Source organism: Leptodactylus fuscus, chromosome 4 (genome assembly GCF_031893055.1).
Source record: "Leptodactylus fuscus isolate aLepFus1 chromosome 4, aLepFus1.hap2, whole genome shotgun sequence".
Lineage (NCBI taxonomy): Eukaryota > Metazoa > Chordata > Amphibia > Anura > Leptodactylidae > Leptodactylus > Leptodactylus fuscus.
In genome coordinates this window covers 58484351-58505555 of record NC_134268.1, presented here as the reverse complement: position 1 = coordinate 58505555, position 21205 = coordinate 58484351, and the positions used below count along the sequence as shown (strand labels likewise).

At 43.4% G+C, this 21205-nt stretch overlaps 2 protein-coding genes across 3 annotated transcripts in view; one reads left to right on the top strand and one right to left on the bottom strand.

Annotated features, from left to right (window-relative positions):
• The window catches only part of LOC142200299 (transcription elongation factor A protein 1-like), a 524101-nt gene that overhangs the window by 405155 nt on the left and 97741 nt on the right, over window positions 1-21205 (bottom strand). The window lies entirely within an intron of this gene.
• RGS20 (regulator of G protein signaling 20) overlaps window positions 1-21205 on the top strand; it is an 84442-nt gene that overhangs the window by 24614 nt on the left and 38623 nt on the right. The window contains exon 1 of one of the 2 annotated variants that reach the window (XM_075270570.1): window positions 19439-19675. The exons of the other annotated variant lie outside the window; for it this stretch is intronic. Within the exon in view, the coding sequence (XP_075126671.1) occupies window positions 19568-19675 (108 nt within the window). The 5' untranslated portion in view covers window positions 19439-19567. Of the gene's footprint in view, window positions 1-19438; window positions 19676-21205 lie in introns of those variants that run through there. 2 annotated transcript variants of the gene reach the window in all.

The following is a 21205-nucleotide window of genomic DNA, read 5'->3' as shown; positions in this document are numbered from 1 at the left end:
TGCACCTGGCACAGGGTGTCTATCTCATGCAGTTATATGTGAAGATCTAAACGGACTTTGATGGTGAGTATGATACAAAAATAGACAAAGCTATACTTACAATATTAAAGACCACTGGCTTATCAAGTCAAAATCAATTAAGTCTATCAATTACGTACATACTGTACATATGAAGATACTTTGGTTAGCATATTAGGCTATTATGAGCATTTTCTTAGTACTGTTATTTGTCATATCTCTCTTCTATGCAATATACAGCAGATATTTTCCATTTCCTACAAATTCCAGAAGTCAACAGGCTATAGACCGTTTAGAAGCTATGTTGTCAACAAGTGATACGTGTGCCCCGGGTGGTACACACCAGCTCTCTAGGTGGTTCTCGTCATGCTGTGCATACAGAGATGGCTGTCAATCACAGATAGGACCATATCCTTTACTTCTTACTATAGAAAGAGCAAATTCAGTAGATAAATAAAGTTACATTGCATTTTTTCAAACAAAACTATATATCAATTTGCACAGCTCCCCCTACTCTATTATATGCTGCCTGCAGATTGAACAGAATTTTTAGGTTCCCTTTAATAGCTGTAGCAAAGTGTATGAACATTCATAGTTTGGGGGCACTTTGGTAATGTACTTCAGTAGTGAGCTCTTAGCTTAGGAAGGTTGTGAAACACCGGTTGAGAGCGCTGTGTACACTATGTCCAGGAGGCAGCCTCTAAATTTCTAATAAAATTTTTGAAGTCACTGACGCTATAGAATTAAAGACTTGTTCCCTCTACCCACAGAATAAGAAATAAGGGTTTGATTGCTGGAGGCCTGACCAAATGTGAATGGAGCATTGGTGCTCATGTTTGGCCAAAACCCCATTCACTCCAGTAAGAATTCCTTCCCATGGAAGTAAATGGAGCATTGAAGACATATACACCACCACTCCATTCACGTGGAGCACTCAGGGACATTGCTGGCTCCCATTATTGTGATCCACTGGAATCACAATGGTCAACCCCCTAAACAATCAGATCAGTTCTCTATCCTATGGATTGAGTATAAATGTCATTAATAGAAAAACGCCCTTAACCCATTAACCCTCTCACTGCCAAGGGTCTCTGGGAAATTACAAATGTCTTAATGGGTCATCAATAGCCACATCCACCTTCACGCAACTTTGTGACAAACACAAATAATTTTTTGAAAAAATGTGCTAAAACATATGTTTGCTCCTAAAACTCATGTTCAATCTCACATTCATATACAAAATACATTTAAAATAATAGCTTACGGTGTATACAATGTGTATATATATACTATATGTACCACGAACATCAATTACAACAAGAGCTCGGACTCCCAAAAACCCTAATACAGAAGACAAGCAGGATTTTGCTGTTATTCACTAATATGTTAAAAAGCTATACTGCACCTACCAAACTGTGACTGTGATGCCAAAATCTAACTTTTTTCAGATTACCCAGCATACCGTATATAAAAACACAATTTAATAGTTCATATATGCAACCACCTTCATGCAACTTTGCAGAAAACAGAGATTGCAAGCAAAAATTGCACAAAAATTCAAATTTGCCAGTAAAATGAGGATCAATCCCTTTCAACAAACAAAATGTACTTTCTAAAAAACTGCAAGATATGAGGAGTTCATACATACCACACATGTATATATTTACAGGGGCGGGTGTTAAAGAATCGCCAAAATCGCAGAAATGCGCCATCCCATTTTGTGCATGCAAATTAAATAGGACTTTACATAAAAATGTTATTTTCCATCCCCCTATAAAAATTTTAGCAATCTATACATTAATCTCTCGTGATAATCGTTATTACTATTATTTTAGCGTGTAACGGATATCGCTACAGATGTATTTTACTGTAAAAAGCTCAGATATGGACAGGACAGGGATTGGGTGAAATGTAAACTTTATTTATGACTTTGTATGTCTTGTGTAAGTGTTGGTGCGACTTTTTTTTGGTGCTGCGACCTGGACAATGGGAAATGTCTGGGTCACAGCGCCAATAAACCTTCTGGTTATGTTCAGGGGGTATAACATAAGAATACCCCTCTAGTAAAGTTCAGGGGGAATTACATTATACCTGTATAGCATGCTCTCTGATTGGCAGGAGAAGGGTTAATAGGGACAGAAGAGTCCCTGCCACCCCCCTCCTGGTGTCACATACAAGTTATATACAGAGTCAGATTGTTTCTCTGTCTGCTGGACTGCTCCTGCCCCCTCCCTTTCCTGTTACAGTTCGCAAATTGCTTGCTTAGACAGATGGAGGGACAATATAGAGCCCTATATCTTTGGACTGCATCAACATATCTTGATGCTTTAAAATGCATTGTAAAGAGGAGAATCTCATCTTTAAAATGATACCAAGAACTTGAGGATAAAACTTATAGTTTTGGAGCGATTCACTGTTGAAATGCTGTCGGGAATTGAGATCTGCAGTTGGATCTCAATGCCAAATAGCGTTTTCAACAGTGAATTGCTCCAAAACTGTAAGTTTTATCATTGAGTTCTTGGTATCATTTTAAAGATGAGATTCTCCTCTTTAAAATACATTTTAAAGCATCAAAATATGTTGATGCAGTCCAGAGATATTTTCATCAGTAGGGAGGACGTAGTAGCTACATCCTCCGCTACTGAAGTGCCACCCTGGGAGGAGGTAGAACTGACGTCCTCGGCGAAAAGAAGGGTTAAAGTCACAAGTTAGATTGGGCTCGGCAACTTTTTTTCCTATTTTCCATCTCCACCTTTCAAAACTCATAATTTTTGCATTTTCTGTCAACAAATAAGGGCTTATTCTTTGTACAACAAGTTGTATTTTTAGTTTAGTTAGTAGGCATCACTTAAGGATGCACATGGGGGAATTTATTATCCCATCTCCAGCAGTTTTATGGCGTACATGGGTGATAATGTGGCGCATCTTTGGTGCAAGCCCCTTCTTGTGTCAATGATGCAACACATCCCCCATTCTATGTCTCGCTGTCCACTTCCTGCGATAACAATGACGTCCGCTTTTTCTGGGTGGGTAATTACAAATACAGCAATAACATAATTATATTATTTTTATTATATTTTGCCACCTTTGCTAAATAATCAAGTCTTATACAAATGGAAACAATTTGCCTGGTGGGCACAGTATTATGAGGTTCATTACCTTTTTAATTTTTTAGTTGATGTAGCTATGTTGGGGTTCTTCCTTTGTAGGACAAGCTGTAATTTTTATTGATACCATTTTCTGGTGGTTTTAATTTTGTGGTTGATCAATGTTTCTACAGTCCTATGAAAAAGTTTGGGCACCCCTATTAATCTTAATCATTTTTTGTTCTAAATATTTTGGTGTTTGCAACAGCCATTTCAGTTTGATATATCTAATAACTGATGGACACAGTAATATTTCAGGATTGAAATGAGGTTTATTGTACTAACAGAAAATGTGCAATATGCATTAAACCAAAATTTGACCGGTGCAAAAGTATGGGCACCCTTATCATTTTATTGATTTGAATTCCCCTAACTACTTTTTACTGACTTACTGAAGCACAAAATTGGTTTTGTAACCTCAGTGAGCTTTGAACTTCATAGCCAGATGTATCCAATCATAAGAAAAGGTATTTAAGGTGGCCAATTGCAAGTTGATCTCCTACTTGAATCTCCTCTGAAGAGTGGCATCATGGGCTACTCAAAACAACTCTCAAATGATCTGAAAACAAAGATTGTTCAACATAGTTGTTCAGGGGAAGGATACAAAAAGTTGTCTCAGAGATTTAACCTGTCAGTTTCCACTGTGAGGAACATAGTAAGGAAATGGAAGACCACAGGGACAGTTCTTGTTAAGCCCAGAAGTGGCAGGACAAGAAAAATATCAGAAAGGCAGAGAAGAAGAATGGTGAGAACAGTCAAGGACAATCCACAGACCACCTCCAAAGAGCTGCAGCATCATCTTGCTGCAGATGGTGTCACTGTGCATCGGTCAACTATACAGCGCACTTTGCACAAATAGAAGCTGTATGGGAGAGTGATGAGAAAGAAGCCATTTCTGCACGTACGCCACAAATAGAGTTGCCTGAGGTATGAAAAAGCACATTTGGACAAGGCAGCTTCATTTTGGAAACAAAAATTGAGTTGTTTGGTTATAAAAAAAAGGCGTTATGCATGGCGTCCAAAAAGAAACAGCATTCCAAGAAAAACACATGCTACCCACTGTAAAATTTGGTGGAGGTTCCATCATGTTTTGGGGCTGTGTGGCCAATGCCGGCATCGGGAATCTTGTTAAAGTTGAGAGTCGCATGGATTCCACTCAGTATCAGCAGATTCTTGAGAATAATGTTCAAGAATCAGTGACGAAGTTGAAGTTACGCCGGGGATGGATATTTCAGCAAGACAATGATCCAAAACACCGCTCCAAATCCTCAGGCATTCATGCAGAGGAACAATTACAATGTTCTGGAATGGCCATCCCAGTCCCCAGACCTGAATATCATTGAACATCTGTGGGATGATTTGAAGCGGGCTGTCCATGCTCGGCGACCATCTAACTTAACTGAACTTGAATTGTTTGTCCAAAATACCTTTATCCAGGATCCAGGAACTGATTAAAAGCTACAGGAAGCGACTAGAGGCTGTTATCTTTGCAAAAGGAGGATCTACTAAATATTAATGTCACTTTTCTGTTGAGGTGCCCATACTTTTGCACCGGTCAAATTTTGGTTTAATGCATATTGCACATTTTCTGTTAGTACAATAAACCTCATTTCAATCCTGAAATATTACTGTGTCCATCAGTTATTAGATATATCAAACTGAAATGGCTGTTATAAACACCAAAATATTTAGAACTAAAAATGATTAAGATTAATAGGGGTGCCCAAACTTTTTCATAGGACTGTATATGCCATATTGCCATTGGGGTCATAAAGGGAATCGGTCACCAGTCACCAGAAAACTCAAAAGCAAACCAGCCACAGTTCATTACTGGGGACATTATGCTGAGCACATCTGACCTAGAGATAGTCCAATAAATGTGGCATTAGTTTGAAAAATCTGTTTTTAGAAATATTCAGGAAAGGCTACAAGCACATGACTGAGTGCTTTGTCAGTGTGCTAGCCATGTTTTTCACACCTAGCACACTGACTGATGTCATCCATGTACCGTCTATACCATTCCACCACGGATCAGCTACATGCACATGATCGGGTATTTATAGCCTAGGGCTCAAGTGTAACAGGAGCATGCCAGAACTTGGCGGCTCTGACATGCTTTCACTAGACTTGAGAATTCTGTGTGTATTTCTGTAAATCTCTTTTTTCAAGCAAAATGGTGTAACTATTTCACTATCTAAAGCAGCGGTTCTCAACCTGTGGGTCGCGACCCCGGCGGGGGTCGAACAACCAAAACACAGGGGTCGCCACATACCTCCCAACCGTCCTGGTCGGTGGGAGGTATGTCCCGGTTTCAACTGATCGGCTCCCGGAGGACGCCGATGAGTTGAAAACACAGGCGATTAAAGCAGGAGCTGACACAGCCAGCTCCTGCTTTAACGCTGTGCTGCGGCTTCTGTATGTGTAGCCGCGATGTGATGACGTCACATCGCGGCTACAACTATATGAGTGAGCGAGACTGAGCGGGCAGCGGGGCAGCATTGGAAGGTGAGTGTGTGTTTTTCTGTTTGTTTTTTTTTAAACATTAAGGTGGAACATAATGAAGGGGCAGATGAAGGGGGGAACGGCATGACACTGGGGACAGAGATGGAGGGACATGAAACTGTGGGCAGATGAAGGGGGGGACGGTATGACACTGGGGGCAGAGATGGAGGGACATGAAGCTCTGGGCAGAGATGGGGGAACATGGAACCGGGGAACAGATGGGGACATGAAACTGGGGGAAGAGATGGGGGGACTTGAAACTGTGGGCAGATGAAGGGGGGGAGGTACAGCATGACACTGGGGACAGAGATGGAGGGACATGAAACTGTGGGAAGATGAAGGGGGACGGCATGACACTGGGGGCAGAGATGGAGGGACATGAAGCTCTGGGCAGAGATGGGGAAACATGAAACTGGGGAACAGATGGGGACATGAAACTGGGGGAAGAGATGGGGGGACATGAAACTGTGGGCAGATGAAGGGGGGCTACGGCTTGACACTGGAGGCAGAGATGGGGGACATGAAACTGGGGAAGAGATGGGAGACATGAAACTGGGGGCAGAGATGGGGGACATGAAACTGGGGGCAGAGATGGAGGGGGACATGAAACTGGGGGCAGATGAAGGGGTTATATGAAACTGGGGGAGAGATGGTGGGGGGACATATAATGTACGGGTGACTGTAGGAGGATTATACTGTGTGGGAGCACATGAAAAATGAATGAGAATGAGCGGAGTCAACATAGCCACTGAGAAGCCGCGCTACTGTCTGCAGCAGCGCTATTCAGCTAGAACGCACGCCGTTATGGACGCGTATTCCAATGGGGTCACCGCAACATGAGGAACTGTATTGCGGGGTCACGGCATTAGAAAGGTTGAGAACCACTGATCTAAATGTATAATAGTGCTCAGCCATGATTTCCCCTACAATACACTGTAACATGTTTTGCAGTGAAAGATTCCCTTTAAGAAACTAAATTCCATTGTATCCATAATCTTATACTACACACCAGGAAGAATTTGTTAAAAATGTATGAATTTCCGAAAAAATATGAGTGATCATGCAGAACAAAGTTTGTTAATTTTTAGAATAATGCTCATGTAGACCTATTTATCATCACACAATTATGTTTATCCTCATAGAGGTATTCGTATCATTGACATTTACGGACTATCCACAGTCGAGCATGTACCCTACCTCTCCATTGTATCTTGTTATTTCTGTCAAATACTATAGATTTTGAGTATTCCATTCTTTTTCCTCAGCTGTCTAACAGTGAGGAGGAACAGGTAGGCTAAGACCACTGTTTTAGTGGTTATGAGGGTCCCCACACTGTGGCTTGGACAATCAGACATTCATCACCTACTGCATTCTATTAATAAATGGTAAATGTTCATTGCACAAACCCTTTAACTGTGCATAATAGAGCTATGCACTTTGTGGGTCCAGGTAAGGATGTGTTAATTCATTCACTAAACTTATACCAGACAAAAGTATGTGTCATGGTGAAACTGTAAAGATGTGTAATGGTGGTGACAGACTGCGTACACAGATGACTGCTCCTTGTAACTTTTCACTGGAAAGTCTTCAGAAATGTACAGGAAAATGGTTGTTTGCAAAAACAAAAGTAAGTAACTTGCACAATGCAGTTCCTCCATCTTTGGGGCGCTCATGCGTGAGGGTGTCTTCTTCTACTCACACATGTAGTCTCCCAGGGGTGGCCTTGGTCTGGATGAAGGGTCAGTGGAATAAGCTTATACAGTCTTTTGAAAATAATGTCTCTTAACACAGTATCAGGAAAGTTTCAAAAGCACAGACAGTTTAATCTCTATATAACCAGGATTCGCAACATGCCCACACCAGGTCGGAACACCTTCTCTCATAAAAACTGTATTTTAGCAATGACCATTTCACAACTTCCACTGCAAGTACATCCATTATACAGTCCCTACACTGAGTAGAATCTTCTTTGCTCACCTCCTGTGCTGTCACTACGCTTATTCTCTCTTGTGGTGGCCTAGCCCACCATCCACACTGAAGCAGAATCGTATTCTCCACATGAACCTCTGCCATGGCCTGCCCACGGTATCGCCATCTCGGACACTTATGGTGCTCAGTATGCACCACCTCATTCATTCACAGCAATCTAACTTGCCCTTGGTGCCTTCTGTTTCTCTTTTCTTTTGGAACCTTGGAACACAGAAGAGAACCTCTTTCCTTGTTTTCTTCTCATCTTAAACAAAACAGTTTGTCTCTCTCCTGAGATTGTTCTCTTCAGCAGCAGAACAACAGTACACCATCTTGTCCTGGTGCCAGTAAACCTCATGATATGGAACTTTTGAGGTTGAGATTCTTGTTTTGTATGTATGAAGGTGTAGTAGAAGCATACAGAAAACACAACAGAATGGATTGCTGGCCTTGTTGTCCATAACAAACAGTAAGACTCACAGCATCCAAGTAGTTGCCAACAGACCAACATTGAGCCTGGCTTACTACACATCTCTTTAATAAGTAATATAGATGCAGAATGAACTCCTTCTGATCACCCAAATATTGTCAAAAAAACATCAGGTTTACGTAGCAAAAAAATAATTACTAATATAATTAATTACATTGTAAGAATTTTATTTTATGGACATATTTACTTATACTACCATACGGTCGCATAGTATAACAGTATGGATTCTTTATGTAGTATGCTCTCTATTTAGGGCTCAGTTCACATCTGCAATGAAGGCTTTACAAGGAGCCTTCAACACGCATCCTGCCAAAAATGTCAAACAAAATAGCACAGCATGCTGCTCTATTCTATTGGTAATATCGGGCCCCATGATGGAAACCTGACAGACCCTATTACAGACAATTGGTACCCATCATGTCAGGTATTTAGGATTTCCAATTTTTTTGGTTATTCTGCTCCGATTATAGATGTGAACAAAGCCTTATCAGCACAGTGCATACTGATTGAGGGATACAATGTAGCTAAAGAGCTATGCCGGGCTGCACACATTGTAGCTCAAAATATTGAAAAGCTTTAGAAAAGAAGTTGCAGTTTGTGACTTGCAAGCTGTGCTCCCTTTTTTCTGAAAATTCATATGAAATAAAGTTGCAGAGGCTTCATAAATATGGTGTTCAGCCTGAAAGCGGGATTAGCTGCCGCAGTAGATCTGCTCCAATGCATCTATTAGGGTCTGTTCACACTTGTCCATTTTCATCATTTCTTTGTGGCCAAAAGACATTTAGATTTTGTTTTGCTAAAGAAATAACTATCCATCGTCCCTTCAGACATCATTTGAAATGTACAGGTAAACTGCATGGTTTTTTTCTGTGGGGGTCTGAATGATGCCAATTGTCATTGGTGTCCCTTCGATTTTATTTTTCATAGTGCAGTTAAATAGTTTTCCCATTACTGAGACTTCCAATCCCCAATTAACATAAATGGTTTAAGTGTTTCATTTTTGGGGGAAGGGGATGTCTTAGGGTGCATGCACACTGAGTAACGCCGGGCGTGTATGAGAGCCGTACACGCCGGCGTTACAGCAGGGCTGCCGAACACTTCCCATTCACTTCAATGGGAGCGCTCGTAAACGCCGCTGTTACGAGCGCTCCCATTGAAGTGAATGGGAAGTGTTCGGCAGTCTGCCGTAATGCTGGCGTGTACGGCTCTCATACACGCCCGGCGTTACTCAGTGTGCATGCACCCTTACAATGCAATCACGAAAATGAGGTTCTCAAGCATGTGAATGCTATGTGAACTGAACTGAAAAGAGCACTGTATCAGGCCAGTGCCCCACGGACCGGAATCAGCGTTTTACAGTACTTGCAAAGTGGATGGGATTCATGCAAATCCCATCCCCACTTTGCGGGAAAAAAATCGCAGCACGGAAAGGCTGCGATTTCCAAAATCGTTGCGGTTTCGAAAATTGCAGCATGTCAATTACATCTACAGAAACGCCGGTGGCTTCCCCGTAGATATAATTGTAACAGAAAGTCTGCGGAGGAAAGCTCCATGAACTTTCTGTTCAAAGCACTGTGGAAAGAACCGCGATGCGTTCACGCTACAGTTGTTCAAGCAGTGCTTTAGTGCTGCATTGCTGGCTTGTGGGGCTTAGACATTCCATAAAAGTAAATTAGGTGGTGGTCTCACATATGCACCATCAATCCATTCACTCAGGGACCCCTGTTCCTGTGATCATCCCTGTGTTAGGAGTGGAAAACTCATGGACAGGATACCTCTGTAGAAAGGGATGGTGGTCTATAGCAGTGAAACAGAAGATCATCTACAGCAGTTCACAACACAGTGTAGGGGGAGCATTGTCTATACCATCTCATAGAGCAATGTCACAGAAGATCATCTACAGCAGGTCACAGCACAGTGTAGGGAAAAGATACAGCAGCACAAAGCACAGTGTAGGGGAAAATCATCTATGGCAGTTCATTCATTAGAAATAAAAACAGCCAATAAGATGACACGTAACCAGCTCTATGGACGTCCCCAGAGGCAGAAGCTTGAATGTAGAAAATGTTCTATTAATGCGAAGATTGGAAACAACATATCCAGGAAGAATGTTGTCTTTCACGAATAAGTAGTCTGTAGGATAGAACTGATGACCATTCCGCCTCAATTTTATCAAATTTTGCTCATTTGTCACCCAGTCCCACACGAGAAAAGTGAACGAAACAAAACCTTTGGTTCTCCCAATCAAAGCAGTATAGCCCTATCAGATGGAACTGGTGACTTATAATATGGGGCCCATCAGGTGTCTATGGAGATTCTGGTATTTTTGGTGGCAATAATATCCCTGCAGACTACGTTACTCTTGCTACCAGAACATCAGAACCCTAAATGAACAAAACTTAGCACAAATGTGAACCGATTTTTAAGTATTGAATTACGGTCCTTTAATACAGCATGCCGATCTGTGCTCATTATTATCATTAATGCTCATTATTACTTTCATTTTCACTGTGCAATGAGTGTGAACCAGTGCTTTGCTTTTGTGATTCTTCATAGCCCTTCTCTCATATACATTATGTAAGCAATATATGGCCTCTTTACACAAGATGTGTTAATAGACATTTTGTGGCCATATAAGTGAGGTGATCAACCAAAATCTCTAGCAATTATTGGTATGAATCTGGCAAACAGCGGTATGACCTTTCTTTAGGTTCAGGTCAATGTTGTTTTTTGGTTTCTATGTCTAAGGCAAACCACAATGATAAGTCTACTGTACTACCAGTGCCTGACTTAGGCTTCATGTACACGATCATTTTTCAGTCTGTGAATCAATGAAAACAGCACAGATGGCATCTGGTTTGCTATCTGGGTATCATCCCCAGTCTTCAGTGACCCATCCATTCTATTGAAATGCTGCCCAGACACACAGATGCAAAAACTATGGCTGGATGCATGGGCCCATTGAAATGTATGCATTAAAATTGCAGCAATGTGCATGAGGCCTTACTGAGGCCTTTATAGTCCAATGAGGCTTTTGTGTATGTTGGCTATTTTCTGTGAGACTGCAGACACAGGGTCTAATTTTCTGGAGCCACTGACGGCAATAAAATTGGATGAAACTTTGTATGTGTAAATGTAACAATATACAGTATATAAGTGATAACAATATTGAGGCACAAACATCGGTTTATTGGGTAAAACTGTACAATTAAAAGGAGTTTCTAGTAACCTGTTGGGTCACCTCCATCCTTGGCATAAGATATGGTTCAGTAAGGTTGCAAACAGGTTCTATATGGTATTTTGTGACATATTTGTTCACAGATTTTGCAACTAGATCTGTAGATCCTGCACGCTTATAGGTTGTTAAAGCTGGAATCCCAGCTGGTTCTATAAATGCCAAGACCAAGGAAGTGTTGCAATGTTGGGGAGACATTCCTGGGAAACCATTGCTGTGTGTGGCCAAGCATTATCTTGCTGAAAAATATCAGATGGAAGCCCTGCCATAAGAAGCAACACGTGACCCCAGGATGTCCTGCACATATACTGACCTGTTAGTGTCCCTCGTATCACTACTAGGGGTGACTGACTGTCATGAGGTCTCCACCGTCATTGGATCCGAAACAGAATCTGGGTTTGTTGGAGCTGCTCGTGCTTGTTCTTGGATCAAATTATACTCTCTATTGGTGGGGATAATGTTCCTCCTTAAGGAGAAACCACCTATTAGGTGTGTGGAGACTTATACAGCCATAGTCGCTCCACTGCAAGGGAACATAGGAGGAATATGCAAATCTGTTTCCCAAGATGTAAATAGGGAGACAGTGCCTCTGTTATGCTGCCCTCTATAGGAAGCACCTTGAACATCATGCCAGATTTTCCCAGAAGCCTTTATTGCATAATGTGGGGTAAAAAACCCATTATTTTTAACTCATTATGCAGTAAAGGCTTCTGGGAAAGTCGGGCATGATGTTCAGGGTGCTTCCTATAGAGGGCAGCATAACAGAGGTACTGTCTCCCTATTTACATCTTGGGAGACATATTTGCATATTCCTCCCATGTTCTCTAGTGGTGGCCTGTTTGGATTATCCGAAGCTATAACCATTGCTCCCAATACCTCTTAAATGCTAGGTCATAACCACCATCCTGCTTCAGTCAAAGTATTTGAGTATATTACAGAGGCATTTCTTGCAATCTCTCACCAAAGGTACACTACCCAAAAGTAGCCTCTAGAAGCCTTTTTATAGGGCAGCAAGTGAAGCACTTTTATGCCCTCTTGACCCAGTATCTTTTCAAACCACACCTGTAATTATTGAAATATCGGCATACAGAACTTTGTAGCAATATATTTTTGTTTAGAGATTTTAGAGATTTAATTTACAAGGTCCTGTTAACAAATAACCCCAGAAGTGAATATTGAGAACATTTATTGTTAACAGATGATTGCCCTGACAAACCTTATACAGTGTGATCAAAATGTTGCTATGGTGGTGTGTGACACAAATAAGGAAGTAATGAGAGGGAGTTGACCATTATTATGTGCAAAGTGCTTGATAAAAGCAGCCTGGATCCATGTCATAGGCGTCGGAGATAGAGATAACCAATGACAAATGAACACCCGGCACAGTGCACTAGAGCTGGAAGTCATTGCTGTCCAAGGTCCTGAACAGGGCTCTGTCCAATGTACTAAAAAGACATCTCTGAAGAATAAGATTAACTTTCTATATGTTAGCATGCTGCAGTCTGGTATATTTATATTACACATGTTCATCCTATTACACTATCATCTTTCAACACCACTAATACAATAATATACACTCCTGACCACTATTCTCCCGGCACAGACTCTGAATGATCAAACTTTTCTGGGATATTGCATTAATATGCTATAAATGTCTGTTGTGTTTTTAGTACATATACACCTTTAAGAGTGGGGTGGTGATCACAGATCTGCAAATAGTTTAATTATATAGGTGGCACATCATCTGGTGCTGATCCAGAAATGGTGAGAATCCAGTGAATGCCAGTCTTCTGTGATTTGCATAAACAAATTGTGACCTTCTTAACTCCGCGCCCCTCTCTCCGCTTTCCGATAAAGAGGGAATGGTGAAGGCGCGCAGAGAAAGGGCCAATTTATCATAATTCATGCCAGAAATCTGGTGTAAATAATGCTATAACTATACGCCAGTTACGCATTACTGTACATTCCACCCCACCCCCCACCCCCGGAACACAGCATGCACCTTGTCATATATGAGGTGCACCATCCACCAGCACAGAGGCTATGAAGACTGCCATTAGTAATGCCAGGCTTAATAAATCTGCCCCACTGGAAGGAATTTATCAAGACTGGTATACTGAATTGTTAAGAAGCTTCAGATATAACATGCCAGTTTTCTGCCACACTCCTGTGTGTGCCATTACCTCTCCCTTATTTGCATTGCATGCTGTCTGGTCATGGCACTCACAAAAGCTTTTAGTCTTCCTCTTACAGCTGATCAGCAGGTGTCTGACTCCCACTGATCTCTTAATGATCATCTATGCTGAGGATATGCCATCAATAAAAATGAACTGGACAAACCCTTTAAGGGGTTAAAGGGATTTTCTGGGATTATAATATTGATGATGACCTATCCTTAGGAACAGGATGTGTTATCAATAACAAATCAGTGGGGGATCAAACACCTAGGAACCCCAACAATTATCTGCTTGTAGAGACTGCAGTGTTTGAGTGAGCACTAGAGTCTCATTACTGAATCCCAAGCACAACATTATGCACTGAAGTGACATTACTGGCCCATAAAGCAGCTTTCACCTGAGCAGCTGATCTGTAGGGTCTCCTAGAGATCAGACACCCACTGATCAGATGTTGACTATCTATCCAAAGGATAGGTGATAAATATTTAACTCCCAGAGCCCATTGCACAGTAATGTCTGCAAAAAAACACAACTAAAATAATGGTTGTACATGTGCACATCTAGACACAGCCTTGGCCAGAAATGTACGGGTTATCTATGTTAATATGCAAATTCATGGAAAGTTAAGTAAAATTTGAATATGCGATTTTTATGTGAAAGGAAACAAAGTTCTAACTGTACGTAGGGATTTGGTCTGTGTATACAGGTAGGTTGTGTATAAGAACTGTCAGACTGGAATTGGCATGATGTGAATGATGAAGATGATGCAAATTTATGCACCAAGTTTGAGTTTAAAGTTTTTGACTCTCCCGAGTTATCCCTTAAAGGGATCCTATCATTAAAACATATTTTTTGTCCCTAACACGTAGGAATAGCCTTAAGAAAGGCTAATCTTCTCCTACCTTTAGATGTGTTCTCCGGGCTGCCGTTCGGTACAAATCCCAGTTTAAGTCGGTATGCAAGTGTGTTCTCTCACAGCAATGGGGGCATCCTCAATGCTGTGAGAGAACTTTCCAGCGCCGCCTCCATCTTCTTCAGGAACGGCCTTTCCACACGTCTTCTTCCAGCACAGGCGGTCAAACTTCTAGGCTTCGGGCCTAGGGCAGAGCTGACTGCGCATGCCCACAGGCCACAAGAAAATGGCCACTTACTTGCTGTGACAGAACTCATTTGCATACCGACAAAAACTGAGATTTATACCGAACAGCGGTTAAGACACTTTAAAGTACTCGGGGCTGTAATAAAAGTTTATATAGTTTACAAATTTTATAAAAGTATGTTGCAGACAACTATATTTTCAAAAAAAACAAAGGTGTTAAAGAGGTTGCCCAGTCCTTTTTTATTGATGATCTATCCTCAGAAGAGGTCACCAATAATAGATCAGTGGGGGTCCAACACCTGAGTCTCCTTCTCACCAGTTGTTTGACAATTCCATCTAGAATCCACCTCCTGTTGCTTTCAGAGACTGACACAGGATACTGAAAAAATAACCGTACTGCTCGTTCTTCACGTGAATTCCACGACTAATGCAGCCACAAACCTGTCGGCACAAGCCTTAAGCCGATTAGTCCCATTCTGTCTCAGTGAGTAAGTCCGTGGTGGAAAGTTCTACTTTGGCTTTCTGCCGTGGAATAGACATGTTCGGAAAGTGGAGAGGAATCTGAGATGGAATACCCTGTCCAATTCCTCTTCACTTTTCACTGTGTCCGTGTGGTTTCCGCACGAATCATGTGGAGAGAACAGTACTTCAAGCAGCACTTTTCTCTCCGCAGCATTCATGTGGACACCGCGTGGAAAAAACACAGACCCCATTATAGTCTATAGGGTCCGTGTGCTTTCATTGCTCACCGCTTTTTAATGCATTCGGTATTCCGTCCCCAAGCAGACTCCCCAAATGAAATACCGAATGCAGATGTGAACCAGGCCTAAGTCTAACAAAAGTGTGAACAGTGCTGATAAAGCTAATTGATGATCAAAATCAACTCAGCGAAGTCTTTACCCCACTTTCCCAGATTCCTGCATGAAAAATCTGCAGCTATACATTTATTGCTGCATAGAATGGCTGCCACAACTGTCACCTAACTTTCCCAATAAGCAGATACAACTAGAAGGAATGTGAAACTATGAACCTCCATATAAGGTCTTAATCTTTAGTCAAGACGCGGGGAAGAGGAATAATGGTCCTCTAGTACTTGCTCTCTTTTTCCACCAAACCGTCCCCTTTAAATAACGACAGCTACTGGATTTTAAAATTTGGCCTATCAGGCAACTCCCACCAGGGACCACAGCTGAACCGAGGGGCTACCTCAGGCACAGAACTCCACACACAGGATCTTCATACCTTAGATGAGGTCCTAACAACAAACACCTAACGGCCTCTCACCCGACATCACCCGCGAACATCTTACCAAACTACCCTACATTAAGGGCGGGCCGGTGGGACGCTGCTCGACTTTTCTGCACTGACCCCTGCTACCCCCTCCTCCCGCATTTTAACACCTCTGTCTTCTCCCACACTAGGCAAACAACACTATTGTTAACGCCTCCCGTCCCTGATCCTTCCCCCGGTCATGTGGGCCGCATTCCCCATTGTCTGCAGCCCTCTCTTGACACAGGGAGGAGGAATAATGGTCCTCTAGTACCTGCCCCCTTTTTCCACCAAACCCTCCCCTTTAAATAATGACAAAGACACCTGCTGGATTTTAAAATTTGGCCTATCAGGCTGATTTATTAACATAATCATAATTTTAACATTAACACAAGTACCACCTTCAGAGGGGGGCGGTACCCCATAAACAGTTTGTTGAATAAATTATTGTACATAGTGCAAATATTGTGCTAATCCCTACTAACCACTACCTGATCCTATTAAAGTGCGTAACACAGATAAACGAGGAAGGGGACTCCCTCCACCATTACCCAGGCGCGAGCCCCTGCCTCGGGTACATGTCCACAACCAGCAACCCCCACCAGGGACCACAACCCAACCCCTCAGGCACAGAACTCCACATACGGGATCCTCATACCTTAGATGAGGTCCTAACAACCACCACCTAACGACCTCTCACCCGACATCACCCCCGCCAATGACTCTCGGGCATGACTCCTTATGCCTGATAGGCCCCGCCACAATGCAACTGCTTGCTCTACTCCTTCACACAGCCCTATCATCCATAAATCTGTCCCTATAGCATTTAAATGCACCCCGTTTTGACGCATGTGTTCCATGGACAGACGATTCGTGGACCGGGCATGCCGCCATACCAGCCATGCCACGATGTCTGACCACACTATGATCAAACCCGGAAACTCCTCCCTTATCAACTCCCGTGCTGACCGAGGTGCAAAACAACTATGTGGGACGGCTGATCCATTCTGCAGTAAAAATTTAATTCTGGCAACACACGACCCCAGACCATGCCCTGCACCCCCAGCCATCTCACTACCGCAGAATCCCGGATGAGACCCAATTGATGGCCATCTGGCCGCACATCGGCCCGCAGGGAGCCCCAGAACAGATAAGAATGGCCAAGGATCCATACGAGGTACGGTCCTGCAACAATATGAAAAGAAACAGTACCACAACAATGTCAACAACACCGACAATGCCCCCTCCTCCCTCTTCTCTCCAATCCTCCTGGGAAGTCTACCAAAAACTACCGATGTTCAAACATTACCGCAGCAGGTGGGGGCGAACGTAAAGGCGGAACCTTTTAAATTTCCAGCACCCAAGGTGCCAGACGATGTCGTCACTCAGATGCCATCAGGACGCCTCTGTAGCCGCCCCAATTTGAAATGAATGGGTCCCAAATTGCTCAGGCGCCTCTCCTACTGCTTCCAACGCCTGTTTAAAGACAGACACAAACTGGTATCGAGACAAAGCCCCCCCCATCCGCACGGCACAAAAATGAACCGGGAAAAGACCCCCGTGCACTAAGAAACGTCCGCACCACTCCCACAGGACAACACACACTACCTGGTATTGCATGCAACACTATCAAGCGACCCCGACCTACTACATCCGTCTTGGAACGCTGCAAGTGACTCTCGACCCGATCAACAAACAACAACACATCTCCAAACTGCAAGCCACCTTGAGTTGCCACCGAGCCGCTAACCAGCTCACCCACTCTAAAGGCCCCAAAGAAAGCCAGCACAAAAGCCGTACGAAAAAGCAACACCTCAAACTCCGAAAAACACAGAGACTGCAGACAATCCACCAATCGCTCCAATAAAGCAAAAGAGACCGGCCTACGAGAGTCCCTTTTCTGAACCCCCCGTCGAAAACCTTTTAACGCCTAATGCACAACAAATTCTTTGGTTACATCCCGAAGACCCCGCAATCAAAAACAAAAAGCCAACCCCGCCATCCGCTGAGACACCACATGCGCGGATTTGCCAGCTACGAACGCCTCACCAGTTAATGATACCACCAACCACAACCACTCCTCATCTGTAAAAAGTCCACCAACTCTCGCGCACGTGGCCTCCCATTCTGACCAAACCCGAAAATACCTTGACCAAGTTACTTCCAACACAGCCCGCTGGATGAGGCCCGCCGTGGCACCGACACCAGAGACCACAAGCTCACCAGACACTCCTCCCCCACAGCGGCTGCCTCCAGCACCAACTCCCAAAACCTGTCGAACTGAAATCGAGACAACGCGTCAACCACAGAGTTGGACCACCTCCGGATGATCCCTTGCTGATTTTAGATTACCTGGGCAAAAAACTGGAGCCGCCGCATCAAACGGGATGAGGAAGCATTCTGTCCTCTGTGCGGCTGCGGCCTCGCCGTGGATTCCTCCCGTGATCCGGGCATGCACCAGCTGAGCTTTGCTGGGAGCCCGGACCCGGAGGGTCCCCTCACGGGCTCCTTAATTGCCGCTGCACCGCAGTCCCACAATCTGGAGAGTAATGCTTTGACGGCCTTGACCGCCAAGCACGTGGAACAGATGGGGAAGCGGACCCCTCACCCGTGGGTCATTTCAGAGCCTCCACTAGCCGGGTCTCCAGGAGCTGTCCTCCATGTACTGCCGCTGCTGTTCGAACCATTCTTATTAGGGCCTCTAAATCTGCCATTTTGATGATTGACAGCTGCTGAGCTCTGCTATAGCTTTGTCACACGCTGCTGCCTTTTCTGCACTGACCCCTGCTCCCCCCTCCTCCTGCATTTTAACCCCTCTGTCTCCTCTCACACTAGGCAAATAACACTATTGTTAACCCCTCCCGTCCCTAATCCTCCCCCCTCCTTGGTCATGTGGGCCGCATTCCCCATTGTCTGCAGCCCTCTCTTGTCATGTAGGCAGACATATTGTGCGCACACATCCCAGGACTTCCCTCTGCAGCACACAAACAGTTAAGTGCTCCCAAACCCTTGCTTTGCTTTCCCTCAGTAACCAGGGAACCCTGATTTCTGCTCTGGTGACACCAGAGGAAGTGACGTGAATGTTATTTATATATCAACTCAATTTTTACTGCAGGAAAGCCTGTGTGTGTGTACAGAGCCGTGTGAGGGAGAGGCTGCTCGTCCTCCTCACATCACAGGCGCTGCTCCCACCACTCCAATGTGACCATATAAGGCTATTAACCCGTGCACGGCCGCAGTCATTCCAAGACAGCCAGAGACCCCCACAGCTGCCCACGGCCACCTGTATAACGTGTGACCACTGCGTGTGTCATAGGCTGCAATACATATTCAAATAAAACGCGTCCACATGATTATGCATGCATGAGTCTGACACACTGACTACTATGTACATACACCGTCCCTGGGTGACTACCGTCTAGGGACTTCTCCTCACACAGCCGCAGCCGCCTCTTAATCTCACTGCCTGCCATTCACGGTTCACTTCTCCTTTACTCCTGGATAGTAATCACTGCCATCCCTGTGCTGCGGTAACGTAGGACCCTGCAGCAGCACGACCAGCCTTGTTTTTAATTTTTTTTCCTCCTTGGCAGCGGAATTAATAGGAATAACCCTAATAATAAGCCTGAGCAGTAGCAGCAGTGTGCTAGTAGCAGGAGACGCATGCGCATGGGTGATGAGCAGCAGCCAGCCCCGGGTGATCAGCCCAGCTTCCACGGATGTGATCCAGGCAAAGACTTGCAGCTCTCCCCCGGCATTGATGCTGACATTGTGAGTATATGGCCGTCCTCATCCTCAGCAGGCTGCCTCCTCTAGCCAGCATTGGGCTCCATTTTTAGTGCCCAGAGCATGTGTGATGAGGGGATCCAGTGCAGTGGCTGGGGGATGTGGTGCTGCTTCTGCTAGGTCAAGTGCCATATTGCTGGAGATGGCTGTGGTCAGTGACTGCAGTGGATTACTACTCTGTATACCTGTTGAGAGGCATGTCATGGCAGCCTTGGATGAGCCCTGCCTGTGCTGTACATGGTGCTGATGCTGCTGCTCCTCAGGTATGTACTGGATAGTAGCAGCACATCCTGGCTTTGTGCAGGCATCCAGTGCAGGCAGCAGGCACCATCCTAGCAGGTGTTTGCTAGGATGTAGCAGAGACGGTTTTGTCACTGCTCCCTTTCCTCTCTGCACCATTCTAGATATTTGTACGCTATATGACAAACTCGTCTCTACTACATATCTATTTATAGTTATCCATTGTAAAGCAAGAAATGCTGCCAGAAGAATAGGATGAGACTTGTAGTGCACCTCACCAAACTTACTGGCTGCGAATATTGCAGAGCATATTAGCAAGATGTCATTGGTTGTATTAGAAATAAGTTCTGCCATGTATACTAGTTGACATTGATGATCATTGTTTGAGCCGTCATTGTAGATATTGTTTAACCCCATGTGCTGGGTGATTTCACGCTGCAGTTTATCCTCTTCACTATGGAACGGTAGGTTGGGTATTATAAAATGCAGTTATTATGACATAACAGCCCCCCACCCCCTCCAATCCATTGTAGGAACATTTCCTGCCGTATAATCTGCCTTTCATTTTAATGAATTCTACATCAAATGGTTGTTTGATGTCCCCATGTAGTGGGTTGTGTTCTACCTATCTACTGTATATGTAGTGGGTTGTGTTCGGTATCTATCTACTGTATTTGTCCATATCTATCTATCTATCTATCTATCCATAGTCTGTCTATCTATCTATCTATCTATCTATCTATCTATCTATCTATCTATTACTTATTCACCCATAGTTATGTAACTATCGTATTCATCCATAGTTATCTATCTCCCATCTGTCTATTCATCCATAGTTATCTATCTATCTATCTATCTATCTATCTATCTATCTATCTATCTATCTATCTCCTATCTATCTGTCCATATCTATCTATCTATCTATCTATCTATCTATCTATCTATCTATCTATCTATCTATCTCCTATCTATCTGTCCATATCTATCTATCTATCTATCTATCTATCTATCTATCTATCTATCTATCTATCCATAGTCTGTCTATCTATCTATCTATCTATTACTTATTCACCCATAGTTATGTAACTATCGTATTCATCCATAGTTATCTATCTCCATCTGTCTATTCATCCATAGTTATCTATCTATCTATCTATCTATCTATCTATCTATCTATCTATCTCCTATCTATCTGTCCATATCTATCTATCTATCTATCTATCTATCTATCTATCTATCTATCTATCTATCTATCTATCTATCTATCTATCTATC